Below are 21,155 nucleotides of genomic sequence, written 5' to 3' on the forward strand. Positions count from 1 at the left end.
TGACTAACCACCATTATCATTAAAAATTGAATATGTGCTGTGCAAGAATGGAAAGCTTGACAGGCTTCGCAACGGTAAGTAGGGAGGTAGGGCTTAACAAACAGTCATTTAAAATTTAATAGAAAATGTTTTCCATTAAAGGGAAAATTTCGGTAGGCCTTGGAAAGTGTTCGGCAGTGATGTAACGTTCACATGATTTATATTAAATGGGTTAAAAAATGCAAAACACTGGTATGATTCTTTAAATATTAAGTGCGGTCATTCGGGTCATTAGTGCACCACCAAAAATATTATTAATGACATATCAGTGAAGTATGTGTAAATATGAAAATATCACTACAAATGTTTGTTAGATATATTTGAAGTTGACAAATGACATCATTGAGGTTTGACCTTGGTGTGTTGCACTACACTGCTTGTACTGATGCAAATACAGGTTCTTCAGTTTCAGTTATTGAAATTGAACATCTGTTGTGTGGGCCAGGAGAGCAATCCTACATCCTGCTACATTTCTAATTTATCTTTTTTCACCATCCCAGTGTCCTGACTCTCAGGCAGTAATGAGAAAATCCAGAGAGTTTAATGTGACAGTTTCTCAGGAAATTTCCCCTCATGTTCTATCAGTATTTTAGCTTGTAAGCAAATGCACTTTCCTCCCTTCTGTCAGTTCTGTTAAGTGATGATTCATTTAAGTATGTGACTCATGTTTGTATTGTACCATTCTTTTTCTGAAGGCATTTATTTGGTAAATAATATGCAGCGTATTCTTACCTCTTGCATAATGTACTCTTGGGTGTTGGTGACCAAGTGTGGGTGTGCATAAAGAGTAAGAAAAGGCATGAAAAGCATAAGTGTCATGACAGCTAGTCATAAAATGACTTATACTGGATGCTTTCAGTCAGTTGAATGTTGGACATGAAACTGGTTTCTGGTTGTTTGTGTAAATATAAGGTTTGGCTTGGGGGAGCATACTGATGTGTTCAATTTACTAATCCCATTTGAGATAAATCATGATTACAAGATTTTGGATTTTAAAATTGACATATTTATTAATATGAAGTTGATTTTGATCATTATTTCACAAACATTTACTGTATGCCTTGTAATTTGAATATGAGAATTTATTATTGGCATCATACATTTAATGTAAACACCACACCTAGTCTTATCAGGTACTCAAACATGGCATGTTACCAATGACAAGCTATTACTGATTACTGGTATTCTTCTCATGTAAATCATCTATCCTTCATTATTTGCAGTTGAGTTTGTAGTTTCCACTTGTCACTCCCCTGTTTTTTCATCTCTTTTTTAAAGGGTTGTGAAGGTTAGATAAAATGATAAAATTACACATTGTAAAAAGTATGTGGCCAAAGTCTGAGGAGCATTCAACTCGCCTATGTATTTTGTAGAGTCGGATATTAATTATCTGTGGGTTTGTCACTAGTGGCGACACCTTTCACATTATACATAGTCATTTGATCCACCGTTAATATGAAAAATAATGATTAATGCAGCTTTAATGTTTCTAATCAGCAGCATGTATAAATTAAAAAGTGGCGGTTTAAAACTGAAACATACTGCATAGAAGCTCTTGTCCTTTAAGTAAGAAGAAGAACAGCATCTGATAGACCAACTTAATCTCTAAGTCTTTCAAGTAGAATATCATGATCCAGCTTGTCAAAGGTAGCACTGAGGTCGGGAAAAACTGCAATGGAAGTTCTGGTTGATCTTAAGGTCACTTAATACTCTGATAAAGGCTGTTTCAGGTTAGACCTGAAACCAGACTGGAACACATCAAATACTCTGTAGATGAAGATAATTGTTCAATTGCTTTTATACAACTTTTCTTTCGCTAACTACAAAGTCCACTAACTACAAATGGTTATAATTACAAATGGTCACACTATTCTGTCATATTTACAAACTGTCTCCAAATTCACACCTCAAAACAAAGGCACACATATGTGCATGAAAATGTTTGTGTGACTACACACAGGTGCTACCTCTGCCCCTCTAGCCCTCCCTCCCTCAGGGGCAAGCAGTCCAGCTCCATGGTGATGTGTGTTACTCTGCTCTTTCAGTCACGCCCATCTGTTCCCCCCTCCCTTTCCAGTATTTATAACAACCCGGCAGCCTTAAAATAAGCAGAAGGCTGAAAAAGTCACTTCGAAGCCCTTTCAGAAGTATCAGAGCCACAGGAAACAGGAGACAGGGAGTATATTGTGAGTCATTTTCAGAGGACAGAGGAATAATACACTTCTGTATTCCTGTTATCTCGCAGTCAGTTTGTTCCCACAGCACCAGTTTCCATCAACAGAGTGAAGGTAAAGACTCTCCACGAGTAACCCAGCCTGAGTGCACGTCCTTGGTTATCTCCTCTGAAAGGTAAGCCGCAGAGTGACTTAGACTGAGTGTGATTTAGAGTAATATGGTAGCTTCTTCCTGACAGTTTGAGGTCTGTTGATTATGTTTTAATAGTAAAATTAAGTGCCGTACCAACAAAGGGAGGGACCCATCCAACAATGATCCTTTGTCTGTCTCCTGAGACCTGCCTGCAATTATTCCTCTCAATGGCGTCCTTTGAGATTTGCCTCTGTTTTTGATGGATGTTCGGGGACAAGGTTTTCTTGGTCATCAAAAACAGACCATATCTCCTATATATTTAACATAGACATAATGGAGCAATACTGCACTTCATGAAGATTTACATAATTGCACTCATGAAGCTCTGCCATCTGTGCAAATCAAGGTTTCTAATGTTGAAAGATATTTTGCCATTGCACCCTTTGGCCTTTTTCAGACATTGCTGGGGCATTAGCATGTGACTAACTTGTTAATACATCACCAAGCTGACTCCTTGGTACCAGAGTGCAATCACTGAACACGGCTGACCATAAAGAAGTGGGAAAACCTTGGAGGAGTGAAATAATAGAGAGATTTGGGAGTCAAGGCAACTGCTCGTTATGTTTCTGAGCTCATTCTGGCTGTTGCTCTCTGGCCCCTGAATGTATGATTAACTTGATGATGACCAGCAGGCTAGTGTCAAGCCACTTCCTGTTCTTAGTTAATTTGATATGTTTGCCTGAGTGGATATATTGTTGAAGGTGTGAGGGAGTGAAAATAACTGTAAAGGCTATAATACAAATATGAAGGAAAATAATAGCGAGAAGAGGCTATGAGGGATATCCTAGTTCTCAGAAAGCAGTCTCTCGCTATACACAATGGGGTTCTGCTCAGTCATTGTCGTTGGGGATAACAATTTGTCTGCTTTGTCATGCCACACAAAGGGCACTGTTCCCCAGCTGGGAGGTCTACACACACACACTCACACATTTGGAAGTGACAATCTTGAGGTGACTCCAAAACAGAAACAGGTTGTAAAAATGGAGATTTGGAGATAGGATGATTAGGAAAGGTATTTATTATATATTTGTGTGCGAACACTTGAAAAACACACCCGAGTATGTGCTTTGTATGATTGTGTCAACAGATATAGAGGTAGTAAATGGGCTGTTAATGTTGTGTCTCAGTTGTTTTTTAGTATTAGCACCATAAAGTCTAACCTCTTCCCTGGCGCTTACGCCAGAGTAATTTGTGTGATAGACAGACTGGCCAACCACAGACTTTTCTATGCAAATACACACACAAGAGTCTTTTTTGCTTTAATATACTGCATTTATGTACATGTTACTCTAGCTATATCATCTCTAAGTTTATGAGTTTCAAGTATTATAGCACAATATTCTAAATTTGATTGGAAAAAGGGAAAGTTGCAAAGAGAGGAAATATTTCCACGTCAATAGTGTTGCTTCGTAACTGCAGAGTTTGGTCTCTTTCCTCATTTGCATACCGCTGGCTTACCATTTCATTTGTTTAGTGAAACACTTTCCAGACAACACAGTGAGGTGTACTTCCTCAATCCTCACCTCCCTACCCTCATTAATTCTAAACCAAACAAAGCACTCACTCTGTAAGGTGATATGTGTACAGTAAATGTCCTTAGAATGGAAATGAAAAGCTCAGGTCACTCTCAGTGTTTGAGAAAGATAACTTATTAAGCTTACAAAGGGTAAAAGGTTAGTCCTTGGGAAAGTGGCAGGTGCTTTCTCCTTCCCTGCTCTCCTACATCATCACAGAGGAAACAGCACAATCCCACTGTTCATTTGTCACCTAACTGGCAGTGCATAGTAAAACTCTGAACAACACATCAAGACGATTCATCCTGTTACAAAATGTCTGCTTACAAACAGATGACTTTGTATTCAAAGATAAAGGCAGTCAAAACTGTGAATGATCGTGTAAAATCTTCATGTATGAAAATCACAGGACTGAAAATAACATGACATAAAATTATTTAAGGGGCAGCACACAGCTGAACTGTATTGGTTGACCAAGTTGTCTTTTTTTTCTGTTTTTTCCGATGTAGGTCAAACAATCTGCAGCAAAAATGGGATGCTTTGGATTCCTCAAAGTCATGATGTTTGCTTTCAATGGCATTATCTTTGTAAGTGCAGACTTTTAATGTCTGATTAGAAATAAGTATGATTTCACCATTTTCTAAAGAAAACGCTGCCACTTTTACATTTTACTTCTGTGTACATCAACAGAAGGTTACAGTGTGAAAGATGTACAAAAACATGCAAGCAAAGAAAGAGGTAATTTTGTGACGCAGAGTTAAATCAGTGGGACATTTTATGACACTTGCAAGGCAGAATTTTATTTAAGCAGTAAAACGTACAAAATGTAAAAGTCAAGATATCTTGACTTTTGGTCCCTAATATGGGTCAAACTCCAAAAGTTCTCCCATGACAAGAAAACAGACCTTTACATGTAAAGTCAATGGAGTGCTTCTTTCATCCTGACGACTTTCCGCTATTCTTCCTGTACCCTCTTCTTCCTGTCACTCTCCCTCAGTTGGCAGGTGCTGCCATTCTTGGTGTTGGGATCTGGGTGAAGGTGGACAGCGGCTCCATCCTCAGCATCATTGGGAAGATGGACAACGCACCAAAAGAGTTCAATCAGGTGCTGAATGTGGGCTACCTGCTGATTGCATTAGGACTCCTCCTGCTCATCATCGGCTTTCTAGGCTGCTGTGGAGCTGTCAAAGAGAGCAAGTGTATGCTGCTGCTGGTAGGTTGTTGTCTGCCACTTTATAGAGGGTTATAAGAAAAGTTTGACATTTTGGGTAATTCAGAGGGTGGTATCAATCTTCTCATCTAACTCTCAGCAACAGAGCATACAAACTTATTTTCCAAAATGTCGAACTACTTATATTTTGGAAATGTTGGTTTTCACAATCCCATTCTAATAAAATGAATAACATCCTGATCTTTTTCCTAGTTTTTTATCATAGTCCTGCTGGTCTTCATAGCAGAGGTTGCAGGAGCTGTGGTGATCTTGGTATTCAGACCTTTGGTAAGTGGAACTTCTTCACACAGAGGAGTAAGGAGCCGGATTATCATGACAGCTACTGCCTTTTGGTACCTTGATGCAAAAGTACCTGTATGCTTGCATTTTAGGCAGACGAGTTATTAGAGAAATTTGGCACGGCAGCAGTTCAGAACATCAAGAAGGACTATGGGAAAAATCCAGACATTACAGGACTTTGGAATTCTACAATGACCACGGTGCATAATTCTGCTGAACAAATTATAAAATGCATCCTTTTTCACACCATTTCACTGATGCTTTGTCTAACATATACTCTCTTTGTGTCCACATTAGCTAAAATGTTGTGGATTCAAAAATGCCGAAGACTTTGAGGGATCCCCATATTATAAGGACCACAACGGACAATACCCGTCACAGTGCTGTTCAAGCACGATTCAACCATGTAATAATGCAACGGTCGACATGGTATGGCCTTTGAAAGAAGGAGAAACAATATAAACATCCACTTGCATGATCCCAAGTCATTTTACACTTTTACCTCAACACTTTATTTTTTTACACAGGGAAACACTGGTTGCTTCCAAAAGATCAAGCAGCTAATTGATGACAACACAGTGGTTATTGTGGGAGTGGCACTGGGAATTGCAGCTCTCGAGGTATGACTGTATCTCACACCCTCTTCATTTGTAAGGTCCTCTTTAGATTAGGCTGAATTTCCTCAGAGTGAAGGGAAAAATCATAGTAAATTAAGCAGCAGATGACTAATATCTTGCATATATTATATATTAATACATTATGAATTTAAATCCACAAGAAAAACACGCTTTGGATAATGGTTTATCATATTGTATTGTATCATATATCATTATTTAAAGTATTGCATATTATCATTTATTAAAGGACAAGTTCAATTTATTCAAGTCTGTCTTAAAACTATAGTCAGGCGGTCAAATGAACATTGAAATAGGTTTTTCTTGCTGTAATTATTCCTCCTGTTCATACTGACCATTAGAAGATCCCTTCATAATGCACTTACAATGTAAGTGATGGAGGCCAAAATCCACTGTCCTTCTGTGTAAAAATGTATTTAAAAGTTAATCTGAGGCTAATACGAAGTTTCAGTCGTCCAAATGAGTCAAATCAAGCAGATATCTTTCAACGTTACAGTCTTTTTAGTGCCAAAGTCTTTTTGTTACTATACTTCCACCACTGCTCAACAGAGGAAACACAAAGAGGGAATTTGATGCTAAAAAGACTGTAAATGTGGCAGATATCCACTTGATATGACTAACTCAGACTGCTGAACCCTCATATTTTTTTTTGTCTTTTAATAACCAGTATGAACAGGAGGAAAACCACCTTCACTGTTCATATGAATATATACTGTTTCATATACTAATACATATATTCCCCTCAGTTATGTGCCATGGCTGTCTCCATGATCCTATTCTGTGGAATAAAATCCAGGGGAGACTAACTACAAATGGCGACGACCTCAGAGGGATCATTTTAATCACTGCAGCTCTCTACTTCCTGTATCGCCTCTAGAGGAGTAAACGCCTCATCAGTGAAGACAGTTAATGTCAGATCTTGTGCAATCAGAATGACTGAACGAAGGACATAACAAATCTATTTTTTACTACATTTAAATCTAATGAATGTCATTTATGAATGTATATTATCTATTTCTCAAGAACACTACAGTTCACTTAATAAACCATGCTACACATATTTTATACTTCACCAGAGATTATTTTGAATGTCAAGTAGTGCTACTGCCTATAGCACATTGCCAGTCATTGAGGAATCACATGATAACTGAGTTCATTGTGATAATGAAACAGAGGCTGGTGTCAGTGTTGGAGGCAGGGGTTACTATTATGAAAGTTGTTGCCATGATTCAGGTTGTAATATAGCAACAGAAAAGATACATTATTTGTATGTACATTGTAAAGTGATCAATTTTGAAATAAAATGCAATGTGTTTCTAGACCTTGGTGTGTGTTTGAGTTGGTTACACACATGTAATGATGTTTCTATCCAGTGGACATTATACAGAAGTTTCAGAAGGGGAAGGAGAACCAACAAACTGCGGGTAAAAAATGAATACAAATTATTTCTTCTCTTTCCTCTTTTATTATGTTTTAACAAGCAAACTAGCATATGTGTCTATAAGCACATGGAGGTTAAAAGTGCCTTTTCAGTCACTAAGTTTAAACTATAAGTCAGTTAGCTAAAGATATTCGTGCCACTAGGTGCCATTTGAAACTATCAACAGCGGACACATGAGCTCTGATTTCCCATCAAGAGTTTAAGGATTTTGTTTAGAAAAGATAACATACACCATATTACACAATACAGCTGAATTAGGATCAAGATAATTGAGTTGGTTTATTTAGTTTGCTAAAAAGTGTTGGTGTTAATGTGTAACTCAGAGCAAATGTTATGTACCCTGAACTTTAGTTAAGTGGGCTTTTACTTCTGATACTGTCAGTATGAATTTAAAAAGCAGCTGCCATTAAAGCTCTGAGTCCAAAACCTGTAGTTTGTCTACATGAGTTAGCTGTGATGTCTTTGGACTCATGGCTTCATTTGCTGCTTTATAGACTGGAAAGAAACTTCCTCATGCTGGGGGCTTACTTGTGATCTTTGGAGTTCGAGGGTTAACATAAGTAGAGCATGCTAGTTAAAATGCCTACCTAAACAGGCACCTCTCAGAGCAGATACTAATTCATTATTGTGGCAATACTAAATTTGCTGGTCTTGTTGACTTTAAAACACAAGTTCACAAGTTTTCATGTCTGTCTTAAAACAAGCCAGAGAATTAATAGGAGGAGAGGTAGCATTATCTTATTTATGGTGTGAAGAAATAAAGCAAAAACAAACAAAACCAAAACATAGATATAGTTGATACAATGTGGCTACAAGACTCATACCGTGCAGCCAAAATGGCAAATACAGTACATAAAGGAATAGGCTATACATGTTCCACCTCAGCTTTGAGCTATAGCAGTCCAGCCAACCTAAATGTAACAATGTGTAATGACGGTACTTCAGCTTCATTAAAAGGGACAGAAACAACCCTGAAATTACACACTAGTCGAGACTGACTAGCACACCATATTTTTCTTGTCAGCTCAATTAACTCTAGGACACATACTGTAAACTAAAAACCAAGCATCAGAATATGAAAGTCATCTCTAAGAAAATTTGTTCATATGAATAATTTGTCCATATGAATGCACAGACATTTAAGACTAAGGTCTTCTCCTTGTGGACTTCTCAAAGACAATTCAGCACAGTACCAGACTCCAACCACAAGGTGACAGAACAGGCTTTCTGACAAACACAAGCACCTCTGTCATTACTGTACAAGACATTTACAAGTATGACAATGGTCCCCCGTGTGACACTTCTGAAATGACTTTTTTCACACGCCTGTTATTTTTGTGGTTGCTGTAGTAGTGTAGTAGTGATACTGTTGTATATCATCATGTAATCTGTTGGCTGAGCATCAATTGACTAAACAAAGAGATCCCCTTATACTTTTGTCTTTGTTTCGTGGTCATTTTACCACCTGTGTAGACTGTGATTACAATTTCTGTCCACAAGATGTCAGACTATGCCTCCAATCCATAGTGAACGCTCTCTGATCTGACTGTTTATATTGCTTCATGGGAAAAAAAGAATTGGCTTGTTCACTTCAGTGTGCAGCAGTTCACCACTTTTGTATGGGTTGTTCATTTTACTTCCTCTTCTACTTGCATTTTACAATATACCAAGTGAAACATATATTCCACTACACAACCTGTTGGCATAAGAAAGCATTCAGCCCTCATAAATTAAATATAAATATTAGTTTCAGTATGCAATCATGGTGGACAGTACCACTGTCTAATAAGTCAACCTTCATAAAGGGTTTATAAGATGGAACTAATGGCTTTAAAAATGATTAATGAATCATTTTAGTTATAAACCTTTCATTAGAACCACTTTTGGGTTGCCAGGTTGTGGAAAAATACTCCTCCTGCTTTGTCTTTTTAGCTATTGCCCTTTAATTCAAATTGAAATTCAGAACTGCAGACGTGATGACTTATCAGAAATTGATCAAATTAGAATTCTTGGTCTGATGTAAGTTACCAAGAAAAAGTTATTTCATCTTATTCTCTCTAATCAATCATGTGTATCATCATTTCATGACTCCTGCATAGAGTTTGGTGATAGACCTACTGTAGCTGAATGATCTGATCTGTGTAAGTCATTATAAAATAGTCATATGATTCTCATGTCTGAACTTATAAATGTGAGTCAATGATAAATGGTCACGTGTTAACAATCTTTATAAAAGGGTAATAGCTTCATAACTTTCTGATAAACCATCAGTTCTGCAGTTACAGGTGTTTATAAAGCCATTTATAAAGGACCACAAGTTTCTGACTTTCAGTCAGTACTGTGCAGTTATAAATGTTAATAAATCATTAATAAAGGGTTCATCTGGGTAATTCAAGTTATTTATTATTAACTTTTCCAATTAATTAAAACCCGAAATGCAACACAAAACAACAGTAAATCTTTGGAGAACAGGATACAGAACAAACAGAAAGAAAAAAAAGGATAAACAAAAGTTTAAAAAGTAAGAAAAAATACAGCAATAAATAGAATATATTTGACAATTTTACATGACGACTCCCACAAACACCCCAAAACACGGGAACAGTTGCGAACAACGTTCACGAGGAGAGATGACTAGCATCCGTGCAGGCGACCTCTTCAGGCCTAAAGCTGTATCCAGGTCTGAATAACGACTGTTAGATTTCAATTCTGACCACTTGCTGAACTTCGTATTAGGAAGAAAACTCAAACCTCGTTGACAGACACAAGAACTGGCTCCAGTGTAAATGGGGGGTCCTGAGGGCCATAACGATCAGTAAGTCTGTGGATGATTGTATGCCTAAAATTTTGGCTTTATACCTCCGAAAATGTGAACCTACACTGTTGTAGCCTATAAGTGGGTAAAAAAAAGAAAAAAAAAGAAACAATGTTAAAATCAATAGTAATTTTTCATTTTGTGCTGTAGTTAACTCTTAACTGGCAGAATAATCAATACGAAACCCGTTCTGTGTGAGGAGTGTATGTGGCTGACACAGAAGTAGCCCCAACCAGACCCAACCATTCCTGTCAAGAGGAAAACCGCTTTCACCTACGAGACTTAAATGGGCTTCTAATTCACAGCTTCTGATTTCCCGGTCCGGTTTAAAAGTCGCATAAGGCCTGTAGATGGCGGTGCTCAGTCATTTTCAAGCTAATTGAATAAATACGGGGAAGATGAAATGATGACGATCAATAGAGTGCAATTGTACTAGCCTAAATTTTGAGCATTTTAACTGCAGCATATTTTTCTTATTGTCCTTACTCATGGTAAACTGCTTTCCAGTCCTATTGCTAATTCTTCCTGTTTGCTGTGGTCTTATCTGCTCAGTAATAAAAAGGCTTGAGAAACTAATACTCCAATATGACAGGAGTACTGGAGGAGTACTGTAGTACTTTTTCTTAATGATCTCAAACTCTTTACTCTATTTGTAAAAATACAAAAAGGGACAATTGCACTGCTTTTTTCCCATCCAGACCACATTAGACCAGGGCCAGATCAAAAACCACTATAGTTAGACCTGTCAAATCTGGACTAGATCAACATGGAGTCTCCAGAGACTCACTAAAACACAGTGTCTGATTTGTGAAACCTTGATTATATTTGTGAAAATGCAAAAAAGGGTGATTTCACCGCTTTTTTTCCCTTCCAGACCACATTAGACTAGGTACAGATCAGAAACCACTATACTTAGACCTGTCAAATCCGGACTAGATTATCTCAGAGAGGCTAAAGTGTTTTCATAACACAATTTCAGATTTGTGAAACCCTTACTCTATTGTTGAAAATTCAAAAAAGGACGATTTCACAGGTACACAGCTGGAATAAAGGATCAGATAATTCATCTCCCATTGATAGTTATGAATTTCATCAAATCATTCCTGTTTAATATTTTTGTTCTGTTGGGTCTGCATCTCCTCCCTGTCTGTCATTTGGGGTTTGTGTATGTGTTCAGCGGAGTTATGTAGGTGTGTGTACGTACGCACGCATGCAGGTTAAAGCTCTATCCAACTGACAGAGAGGTAGGCTGTGTAAACTGAAATTCCTTTTTTATGCAGGTAGCCCGTCTACCCTCTATATTATGTAGATGGGGCCCTGAGTTCTTTATCCTAATTTCCTTTGTTATATTATCTCTGATTAATTTAATGTTTTTTGCTTGGGTCACTTTGGAAATCCTATACCTCTTGAATATACCTTATTGTGAGACCACAGTGTAACAAACAATTGAGTGTACTAACCCTTTAACACAGTACAATACCACACTCTAATAGAAGTTGGTATAGAGTATGAAGGCTATATAGCTTTTAACCTCTGAAATAATAAACACACTCAGAAACCATTTAAAATTAGAAGTAATAATTTCCTCCTTTAATTCTACAGCAAAATTAAATGAAAATAATATTAGGCTAAATTAAATACCAGGAGTGTTCACTGCTTTTGTTTCACAAGTCACACAGTAGTTTTCCCTTTTTACCTTTCCAACTTTAAATTATATGCTTTTACTTGTCCACTGAATTATTTTAGTGACCAAACACACGCAAAAAGGATATAACAAAATAAAATAAAAGTGTTGCAGGCCTGATGCGGTGCTTGTGATCGTAGGGACCAAAAACTTAGCGGTCGCTTCACTCAGGTTTAGAGCAGAGTTATGGCATCCTCCAGAGAAAGTTAACAGTCCACAGGTCTCTGTCCATGAGCAGGATGGCAGCACTCGGGCATATTCACGGAGTTTGGTGGTTATCCCGCGTTGCCAGAGGAACTCTGAGCATCCCCGGGTGGCTCAGAGCGCTATCTGGTTGTTGTCCCTCGTTTCCAGGTCGGAATAAGTCCAGACGAAGCTGGAAAAACTCCCGCATTAGCTCGTTCGCCTCCTGCTGCTTTTCTCTCCGCTCTTCTAGTCTCCTCTTTCTCTTACTCTCTCTGTCTGCGTACACACACACGTCAGCCAAGTAACACACACAAACCTATTTGACCATATTCACCTCTCCAGAAAGATACCACTCTATTTAATTAGCAGCTTTTTTATCAAAAAGAAATAAAATAAAATACATGTATGCATTTTTAACATCCTTAACATGTTTACTCATGAACTTGACCTTTTTAAACACAATGAGAAATATGAATTTTAACCATACTGTTTTAACAAACCCTATTTATCTATCACAGACAACAATTTTATACATATTTTTAACTGGGCTACATGCACTAGATGTGATGCTAACGTGATCTAATGGTTGTATCTTGTTCTATGTCAAGCTGTTTGTTGAAGTCACAGCAAAGTTCCTATCGAGTCGCACATGTCGCTGTGCTCACACTCTGCTACTCTGTGCGCCGGCTCTGTTGAACATCACATTCAGCAGTCCACTGATGGATATCACAGCAAGTCTGTCTCGGCCGCGGGAAATGATGACAACCAGTCCTTGAGGCTCCTCGTAGCGCATCTGTACATCAAACCGAGAGAAGATGTTTGAGACAGACAGCAATATCTCCTGTAGTGCAGTGGTGTTGCTTGCAGTGTTTCCAGCCATAGTTTGACGTCTGAACAGTGACTTAGTTTCGTAGAAGGTCCCAAAGGGACATCAGTTGTGACAATGATCAAAAGTCAGACGGCCGCAGGCTAATGAATCCCAAATCACATCAATCCACCTGTTGCTGGTGTTTAGATGACTTCAGTCTCTTTTATATTGCAGTAGGTGAGGCTTCACCTGGGCTGCTTCTACTTGGAAGTGACACACAGTGTCAGACTATTGTGGCTGTAGCGGACTTCGACCACTGCAGCCACAATACTTTACATGCCCCGCCTACTCTACTCTCATCATTTGACAGATTCGCTCTCCGCAGAATTTCACTGTGAAGCTGTTTGTTGAAGTCACAGAAAAGTTCCCACAGTCCCACGGATCAACCGCGCCGCACATGTCGCTGTGCTCACACTCTGCTACTCTGTGCGCCACCTCTGTTGAACATCACATTCAGCAGTCCACTGATGGATATCACAGCAAGTCTGTCTCGGCCGCGGGAAATGATGACAACCAGTCCGTGAGGCTCCTCGTAGCGCATCTGTACATCAAACCGAGAGAAGAAGTTTGAGACAGACAGCAATATCTCCTGTAGTGCAGTGGTGATGCTTGCAGTGTTTCCAGCCATAGTTTGACGTCTGAACAGTGACTTAGTTTCGTAGAAGGTCCCAAAGGGACATCGGTTGTGACAATGATCAAAAGTCAGACGGCCGCAGGCTAATGAATCCCAAATCACATCAGTCCACCTACTGCTGGTGTTTAGATGACTTCAGTCTCTTTTATAGGCTATTGCAGTAGGCGGGGCTTCACCTGGGAAGTGACATGTGAAGTGACACATTTCGGTTTCTTATTAAGGACAGCCATGTCCTGCTACATATATACATACATACAAACCCCGTCCTGTATCAAGTGTGTATGTGTCTATGACTGACACAGAGGTAACCACGAACAGACACAACCATGCCCGTCAGAGGGAAAGCCGCTTTCACCTCACAATTTATTTTTTCACAGTTGAATACAGGCGTCTTGAACCTTTTCTGTCTAAACTAAATATAAGTTAAGTTTATGTCGAAATGACATGAAACATTGTATTATTGATGGTCATTATCACAGTCAAACTGTATGTAGAAAGGTAGGGCTGGCAGTAGCAGCGCCGCAGCAACACTGTCTGTGTGGACACCGCAGTGTGAGAGCAGCAGTTCAGCGACACACACACGCTGCTCAGGTAGAGGTAGGCTGTGTGTCCCAGGGGCGATGTTGCCTTTTCACTACAGTCATTTCTGGTTGGACCTTGGATCATAATGGCCTGGTAGAAACCCTCTGTCGGTCGTGCGTAAAATAGCCGCTGCCGATATGTTGACACGCATTTCCCCGTGTAGGAATCAACAGGAGATTGTAGCAGCCGGATTTTAAGGAGTGACACAGCACAGGTACACCGCTGGAATAAAGGATCAGATAATTCATCTCCCATTGATAGTTATGAATTTCATCAAATCATTCCTGTTTATCATTTTTGTTCTGTTGGGTCTGCATCTCCTACCTGTCTGTCATTTGGGGTTTGTGTGTGTGTGTGTTCAGCGGAGCTATGTAGGTAGGCTATGTGTATGTACGCACGCACGCACGCATGTTAAAGCTCTATCCAACTGACAGAGAGGTAGGCTGCTTAAATTGAAATTCCCCGATAAACTTTATTTTATAATGCACTAGATGTGATGCTAACGTGATCTAATGGTTGTATCTTGTTCTGCTTTTTTCCATCCAGACCACATTAGACCAGGTCCAGATCAGAAACCACTGTACTTAGACCTGTCAAATCTGGACTAGATTATCTCAGAGAGGCTAAAGTGTTTTCATAACACAATTTCAGATTTGTGAAACCCTTACTCTATTGTTGAAAATGTCACATGTGGGCGTACATGAGCGTACTTCTATTAGGATGTGTCTTGTGTCGGCTGTGTGTCGCTGAACCTGTGCGGTTTCCTCCTACTGCCAGCCGCGTCTTTCTACATAGAGTCTAAAAAACCCCGTTCTGTGTGAGATGTGTATGTGACTGACACAGTGTAACCACGACACTGTGCAGTGGTTGAAGTGCAGTTCACTCTGGTTTCTCTCGTCCAGTACTGTAGGTGTGTCATCATTTGACAGATTCGCTCTCCGCAGAATTTCACTGTGAAGCTGTTTGTTGAAGTCACAGCAAAGTTCCCACAGTTCCACGGATCAACCGAGCCGCACATGTCGCTGTGCTCACACTCTGCTACTCTGTGCGCCACCTCTGTTGAACATCACATTCAGCAGTCCACTGATGGATATCACAGCAAGTCTGTCTCGGCCGCGGGAAATGATGACAACCAGTTCTTGAGGCTCCTCGTAGCGCATCTGTACATCAAACCGAGAGAAGAAGTTTGAGACAGACAGCAATATCTCCTGTAGTGCAGTGGTGATGCTTGCAGTGTTTCCAGCCATAGTTTGACGTCTGAACAGTGACTTAGTTTCGTAGAAGGTCCCAAAGGGACATCGGTTGTGACAATGATCAAAAGTCAGACGGCCGCAGGCTAATGAATCCCAAATCACATCAGTCCACCTGTTGCTGGTGTTTAGATGACTTCAGTCTCTTTTATATTGCAGTAGGTGGGGCTTCACCTGCCGAAGTGACACACCGAAGTGACACTTATGTGTCATGTGTGAGCTTCCTGGAAAGCCTACACTTCCTACTGAGAGCCATTTCCTGCTACTTCCCACTACATACACACCCCGTCCTGTATCAAGTGTGTATGTGTCTATGACTGACACAGTTGAATACAGGCGTCTTAAACCTTTTCTGTCTAAACTAAATATAAGTTAAGTTTATGTCGAAATGACATGAAACATTGTATTATTGATGGTCATTATCACAGTCAAACTGTATGTAGAAAGGTAGGGCTGGCAGTAGCAGCGCCGCAGCAACACTGTCTGTGTGGACACCGCAGTGTGAGAGCAGCAGTTCAGCGACACACACACGCTGCTCAGGTAGAGGTAGGCTGTGTTTCCCAGGGGCGATGTTGCCTTTTCACTACAGTCATTTCTGGTTGGACCTTGGATCATAATGGCCTGGTAGAAACCCTCTGTCGGTCGTGCGTAAAATAGCCGCTGCCGATATGTTGACACGCATTTCCCCGTGTAGGAATCAACAGGAGATTTTACTGGACGGGGTTTTACACTGTAAAAAAAAATCGCTGTGAAATCCACGGTAATTTACTGTTTCTGCACAGTTAATTACTGTGAATATTTTTACAGAATAGTACTGTGTTTTAGGCCTAAAAACACAGTAATCGTAATGATACTGTAGAAATCACAGTAGTGAACACACTACTGTAGAAAATCACAGAACTTCTTGCAGCGTGGTGAGGAGTAACGTTAACGTTAGCCGTCAGTCCGAAGCAGCAGCAGCAGCAGGAGGAGGCACCGACATCAGCAAGTGATCAGTTAGTGTCTTCAACATTAAAACACTCGGTCCTGACTAACACCAGACATTACACCAAGCTAGTTTTTGTAGTTAAATTATTCACATCGATTTCTGGCTTCTCAGAAGTGTGCTGTGCTCACATTATTATGTTAGCTAGTGGTCTGCTAGCTAACAGAAATCCATAGTCAACCTGACTGTATTGTGTTAAACTGAAACAGCTTCTTGTTACAAATCTAACTCGTCAACACGCCTTAACGTTACAAATGTTAGCTTTATAAATTCTACCCTCATAGGACTCGTGAGAGCACTGTAACGTGTGTTTAGCCTGTGCCACCCCCTGGCTAACTCAGCACTGTTATACTAGTTCACTGTGAAAACATCACCCTATTTTTTTGTTTGAGTGTGTTTGTGTAAATATACACCTAAAATCTTGTTAGGTGTAGCCTATTCTACAAAAGCTTTCTTTGAGAGTCTTAAAAACATGTGTTTTGATCCTAGCTTGGTTATTACACTGACAGTAATGGTAAAACATTTTTGTTTTTTGTCATCTACAGTAGCTGTCATTCAATTTGCTGAAGAACATGAAGCAGCAGTGGAGGATCAAAGTGAAATCACCCGGCGGCTCCTGACCTGCATCCAAAGCCTTTTGGGCCAGTGGACTTGTGATGCAAAGTGGACTGAGGTGGGCTGTTGGACTCTTTGCAGACAAGTACGCATCCACAAACACCATTTTAAAGACTCAATGGACACCTGAGTACCTGGTGAAATCTCCCACAGTTGAAAGTACATGTTTAGATTACCTAAGAGTGTTATGTTTCAAGGAAATAACAGTGTCTAGTGTCATTGTCTATATATCAAGTTCAGTGATTTGATTTTGGTTTTTTTTAACTTGTAGTGGGCTTATTAAATGGCATCTGTATTATTTTTTCATGAGGGTTTGTTTAACTGTGGTTACAGATTTAAGCAAGCTTTTTACAAATTGCATTTTTAACGTTGTCATTGTAATATTTGCTAATGTTTGTAATATACACATTTGAAAACTTTGTTATAGAATGATATTTAGAGGACAGAAAGTTGCATATGGCCCCTGCTTTTATGGCAAACACTGAAAAGTAAACATTTATTTACTTCATTCTTATTTTCTATATATTTATTTACTGTGTTAAGTTGATGCCCATGCAATCCAAATATTTCCTGCGTTTGCTACTTCACATTAAAAGCTTCTCACTGGTGTACCACTGTGTGGCTTTTATTATGAGGCATGTACAGGAAATGTAAAACAGACTGCAGTATTGGTCAGAAGACATTGGTCTATGCAAAATGTTTTGTGCTGTTTGGTCAGCAGATCAGTTTTATATATTGCAAAGGAGCATTGGTGAAAGAGGAAACAGTTGAAGTGAGGTGGTAGATGTAGAACTGCAGGCAACAAGCTCTTTTACTACGGTTTATGTCATTAAGGGTAAACAACTTCCTCTGTTCTGCTGTCCTGTCTGAGGGAAAACCATTTGCACTGTGCATCACAGATATTATTGCAGTGTGGGTATTTCTGCCATATGGAAGAAGGCCATTAGATTTCTGTAAACATGGTGCACAATCCCTGTGCACAGTGAAAATGAGTAAAATGCAGTACTTGCTGTTCAACAGATAATAAATAATTGTCATTTAAAGAGTTGGTTCTGTACTCATTTATTGAAATTTAAATATTGTTTGAAAGTTTACAGCATTATATGAATAACTGTAATCTAATTTACTGCAAAATGTCTGGTGCTAATGTAATCCATTACACAGTAGCATAAAATTACTGTATTTTATTTTACAATTGCTACTGTAAATAAAAACACAGTACACTTACTGTAATTTATTTTACAGTAAGTTTATAAACACAGTAAACTTACTGTAAAATAAATGACAGTAAGTGTACTGTGTTTTTAGTTACAATAAATAACTGGCAGCAATTGACAAGTAACTTACTGTGAAATGATTTACAGTAAGTTACTTGTCAATTGCTGCCAGTTAATTACTGTAAAAATCACAGTAAGTTTTTTACAGTGTACTTCTGAAATGTGCCTGACAGTCTATGGTCGGGACACAGCCGGCTTGAGCCGCGCACTGTCGGTTTGCCTGAACCTGCAGCTGCACGACACTCATCCCACACCTCTTCAGGAGAATGGGCTGTAGTAGCCGCTCTCTCTTCTATGTTTCACCGTCACCAGATAGACTTTCATAGTCCACATAACAGCTTAAGTTCATATTTAATTGTTGTTTCGTGTCTCTAAAGATTCGTCACATTTATTGGCGAAAAAGATTTTCTGTGCGCCTTTTCCTTTATTTTGCGCTTTGTATGTCGTGGCACTGTAGGCCTACAGGTGACTGAGCAGCAGTACTACAGCACCACTGACGACGTGCATGAATAACACATATGATCTCTTTCCTCCTCCTCCTCTCTTCTCTCGCCACCTCTCCCTCTCTCTCTCTCTCTCTCTCTTTGAATCCTACACTCCGGCCTGGTTCATTGGAAGCATGTTCGAGTCGAGGCTAAGCCTAGGATGAGCCAGGCATTGAACGAGCTTGTTCGAGATGAACGAGCACGGCCATGCCTCGGTACTTTCTTCCATGTCTCGGTACTGCAAAAAATGAACAGTCACCGCCCTCACCCCTCCTCCTCCTCCTCCTCTCTCTCTTCAGTCTCTTTCATAGGCTATTGCAGTAGGTGAGGTTTTGCATGCCGAAGTGCAGCACATATTCATAAATGTGTCTTGTGAGAGCTTCCTAGGAAGTCTACACTTCCTACTGACAGCCATTTCGTGCTGTGTGGACACCGCAGTGTGAGAGCAGCAGTTCAGCGACACACACACGCTGCTCAGGTAGAGGTAGGCTGTGTGTCCCAGGGGCGATGATGCCTTTTCACTACAGTCATTTCTGGTTGGATCTTGGATCATAATGGCCTGGTAGAAACCCTCTGTCGGTCGTGCGTAAAATAGCCGCTGCCGATATGTTGACACGCATTTCCCCGTGTAGGAATCAACAGGAGATTGTAGCGGCCAGGTTTTAAGTACACTGTAGAACTGCAGACATGATGACTTATCAGAAATTGATCAAAGTGAGAATTCTTGGTCTGATGTAAGTTACCAAGAAAAAGTTATTTCATCTTATTCTCTCTAATCAATCATGTGTATCATCATTTCATGACTCCTGCATAGAGTTTGGTGATAGACCTACTGTAGCTGAATGATCTGATCTGTGTAAGTCATTATAAAATAGTCATAAGATTCTCATGTCTGAACTTATAAATGTGAGTCAATGATAAATGGTCACGTGTTAACAATCTTTATAAAAGGGTAATAGCTTCATAACTTTCTGATAAACCATCAGTTCTGCAGTTACAGGTGTTTATAAAGCCATTTATAAAGGACCACAAGTTTCTGACTTTCAGTCAGTATTGTGCAGTTACAAATGTTAATAAATCATTAATAAAGGGTTCATCTGGGTAATTCAAGTTATTTATTATTATCTTTTCCAATTAATGAAAACCCGAAATGCAACACAAAACAACAGTAAATCTTTGGAGAACAGGATACAGAACAAACAGAAAGAAAAAAAGGATAAACAAAAGTTTAAAAAGTAAGAAAAAATACAGCAATAAATAGAATATATTTGACAATTTTACATGACGACTCCCACAAACACCCCAAAACACGGGAACAGTTGCGAACAACGTTCACGAGGAGAGATGACTAGCATCCGTGCAGGCGACCTCTTCAGGCCTAAAGCTGTATCCAGGTCTGAATAACGACTGTTAGATTTCAATTCTGACCACTTGCTGAACTTCGTATTGGGAGGAAAATTCAAACCTCGTTGACAGACACAAGAACTGGATCCAGTGTAAATGAAGGGTCCTGAGGGCCATAACGATCAGTAAGTCTGTGGATGATTGTATGCCTAAAATTTCTGTTGGTGAACCTACCTCCGAAAATGTGAACCTACACTGTTGTAGCCTATAAGTGGGTTAAAAAAAGAAAAAAAAAGAAACAATGTTAAAATCAATAGTAATTTTTCATTTTGTGCTGTAGTTAATTCTTAACTGGCAGAATAATCAATACGAAACCCGTTCTGTGTGAGGAGTGTATGTGGCTGACACAGAAGTAGCCCCAACCAGACCCAACCATTCCTGTCAAGAGGAAAACCGCTTTCACCTACGAGGCTTAAATTGGCTTCTAATTCACAGCTTCTGATTTCCCGGTCCGGTTTAAAAGTCGCATAAGGCCTGTAGATGGCGGTGCTCAGTCATTTTCAAGCTAATTCATGAACTGAAAAATTGAACAAATACGGGGAAGATGAAATGATGACGATCAATAGAGTGCAATTGTACTAGCCTAAATTTTGAGCATTTTACTCAACTGCAGCATATTTTTCTTATTGTCCTTACTCATGGTAAACTGCTTTCCAGTCCTATTGCTAATTCTTCCTATTTGCTATGGTCTTATCTGCTCAGTAATAAAAAGGCTTAAGAAACTAATACTCCAATATGACAGGAGACGTCAAAGGGTATCATAATCCTGAGTTTTATTCATTTTTACTGTAGTACTTTTTCTTAATGATCTCAAACTCTTTACTCTATTTGTAAAAATACAAAAAGGGACAATTGCACTGCTTT

At 39.4% G+C, this 21,155-nt stretch overlaps 1 protein-coding gene and 1 long non-coding RNA gene across 2 annotated transcripts; both read left to right on the top strand.

Moving 5' to 3' along the window:
• The first annotated feature begins 2,131 nt into the window (after positions 1–2,131).
• Positions 2,132–7,386, top strand: tspan34b (tetraspanin 34b). Its single transcript, XM_067615519.1, has 8 exons — positions 2,132–2,388; positions 4,430–4,507; positions 4,918–5,133; positions 5,344–5,418; positions 5,523–5,630; positions 5,728–5,859; positions 5,958–6,050; positions 6,812–7,386. Exons 2-8 carry the CDS (start codon positions 4,451–4,453, stop codon positions 6,869–6,871), a joined length of 741 nt encoding a protein of 246 aa, XP_067471620.1. The 5' UTR covers positions 2,132–2,388; positions 4,430–4,450; the 3' UTR covers positions 6,872–7,386.
• An 8,752-nt stretch (positions 7,387–16,138) lies between these two features.
• On the top strand, positions 16,139–17,639 carry LOC137201357 (uncharacterized). The gene is made up of 2 exons (XR_010932163.1): positions 16,139–16,520; positions 17,056–17,639. It is a non-coding gene; the product is annotated as an uncharacterized lncRNA (long non-coding RNA).
• Positions 17,640–21,155: the final 3,516 nt, after the last annotated feature.

This window comes from Thunnus thynnus, chromosome 17 (genome assembly GCF_963924715.1).
Source record: "Thunnus thynnus chromosome 17, fThuThy2.1, whole genome shotgun sequence".
NCBI lineage: Eukaryota > Metazoa > Chordata > Actinopteri > Scombriformes > Scombridae > Thunnus > Thunnus thynnus.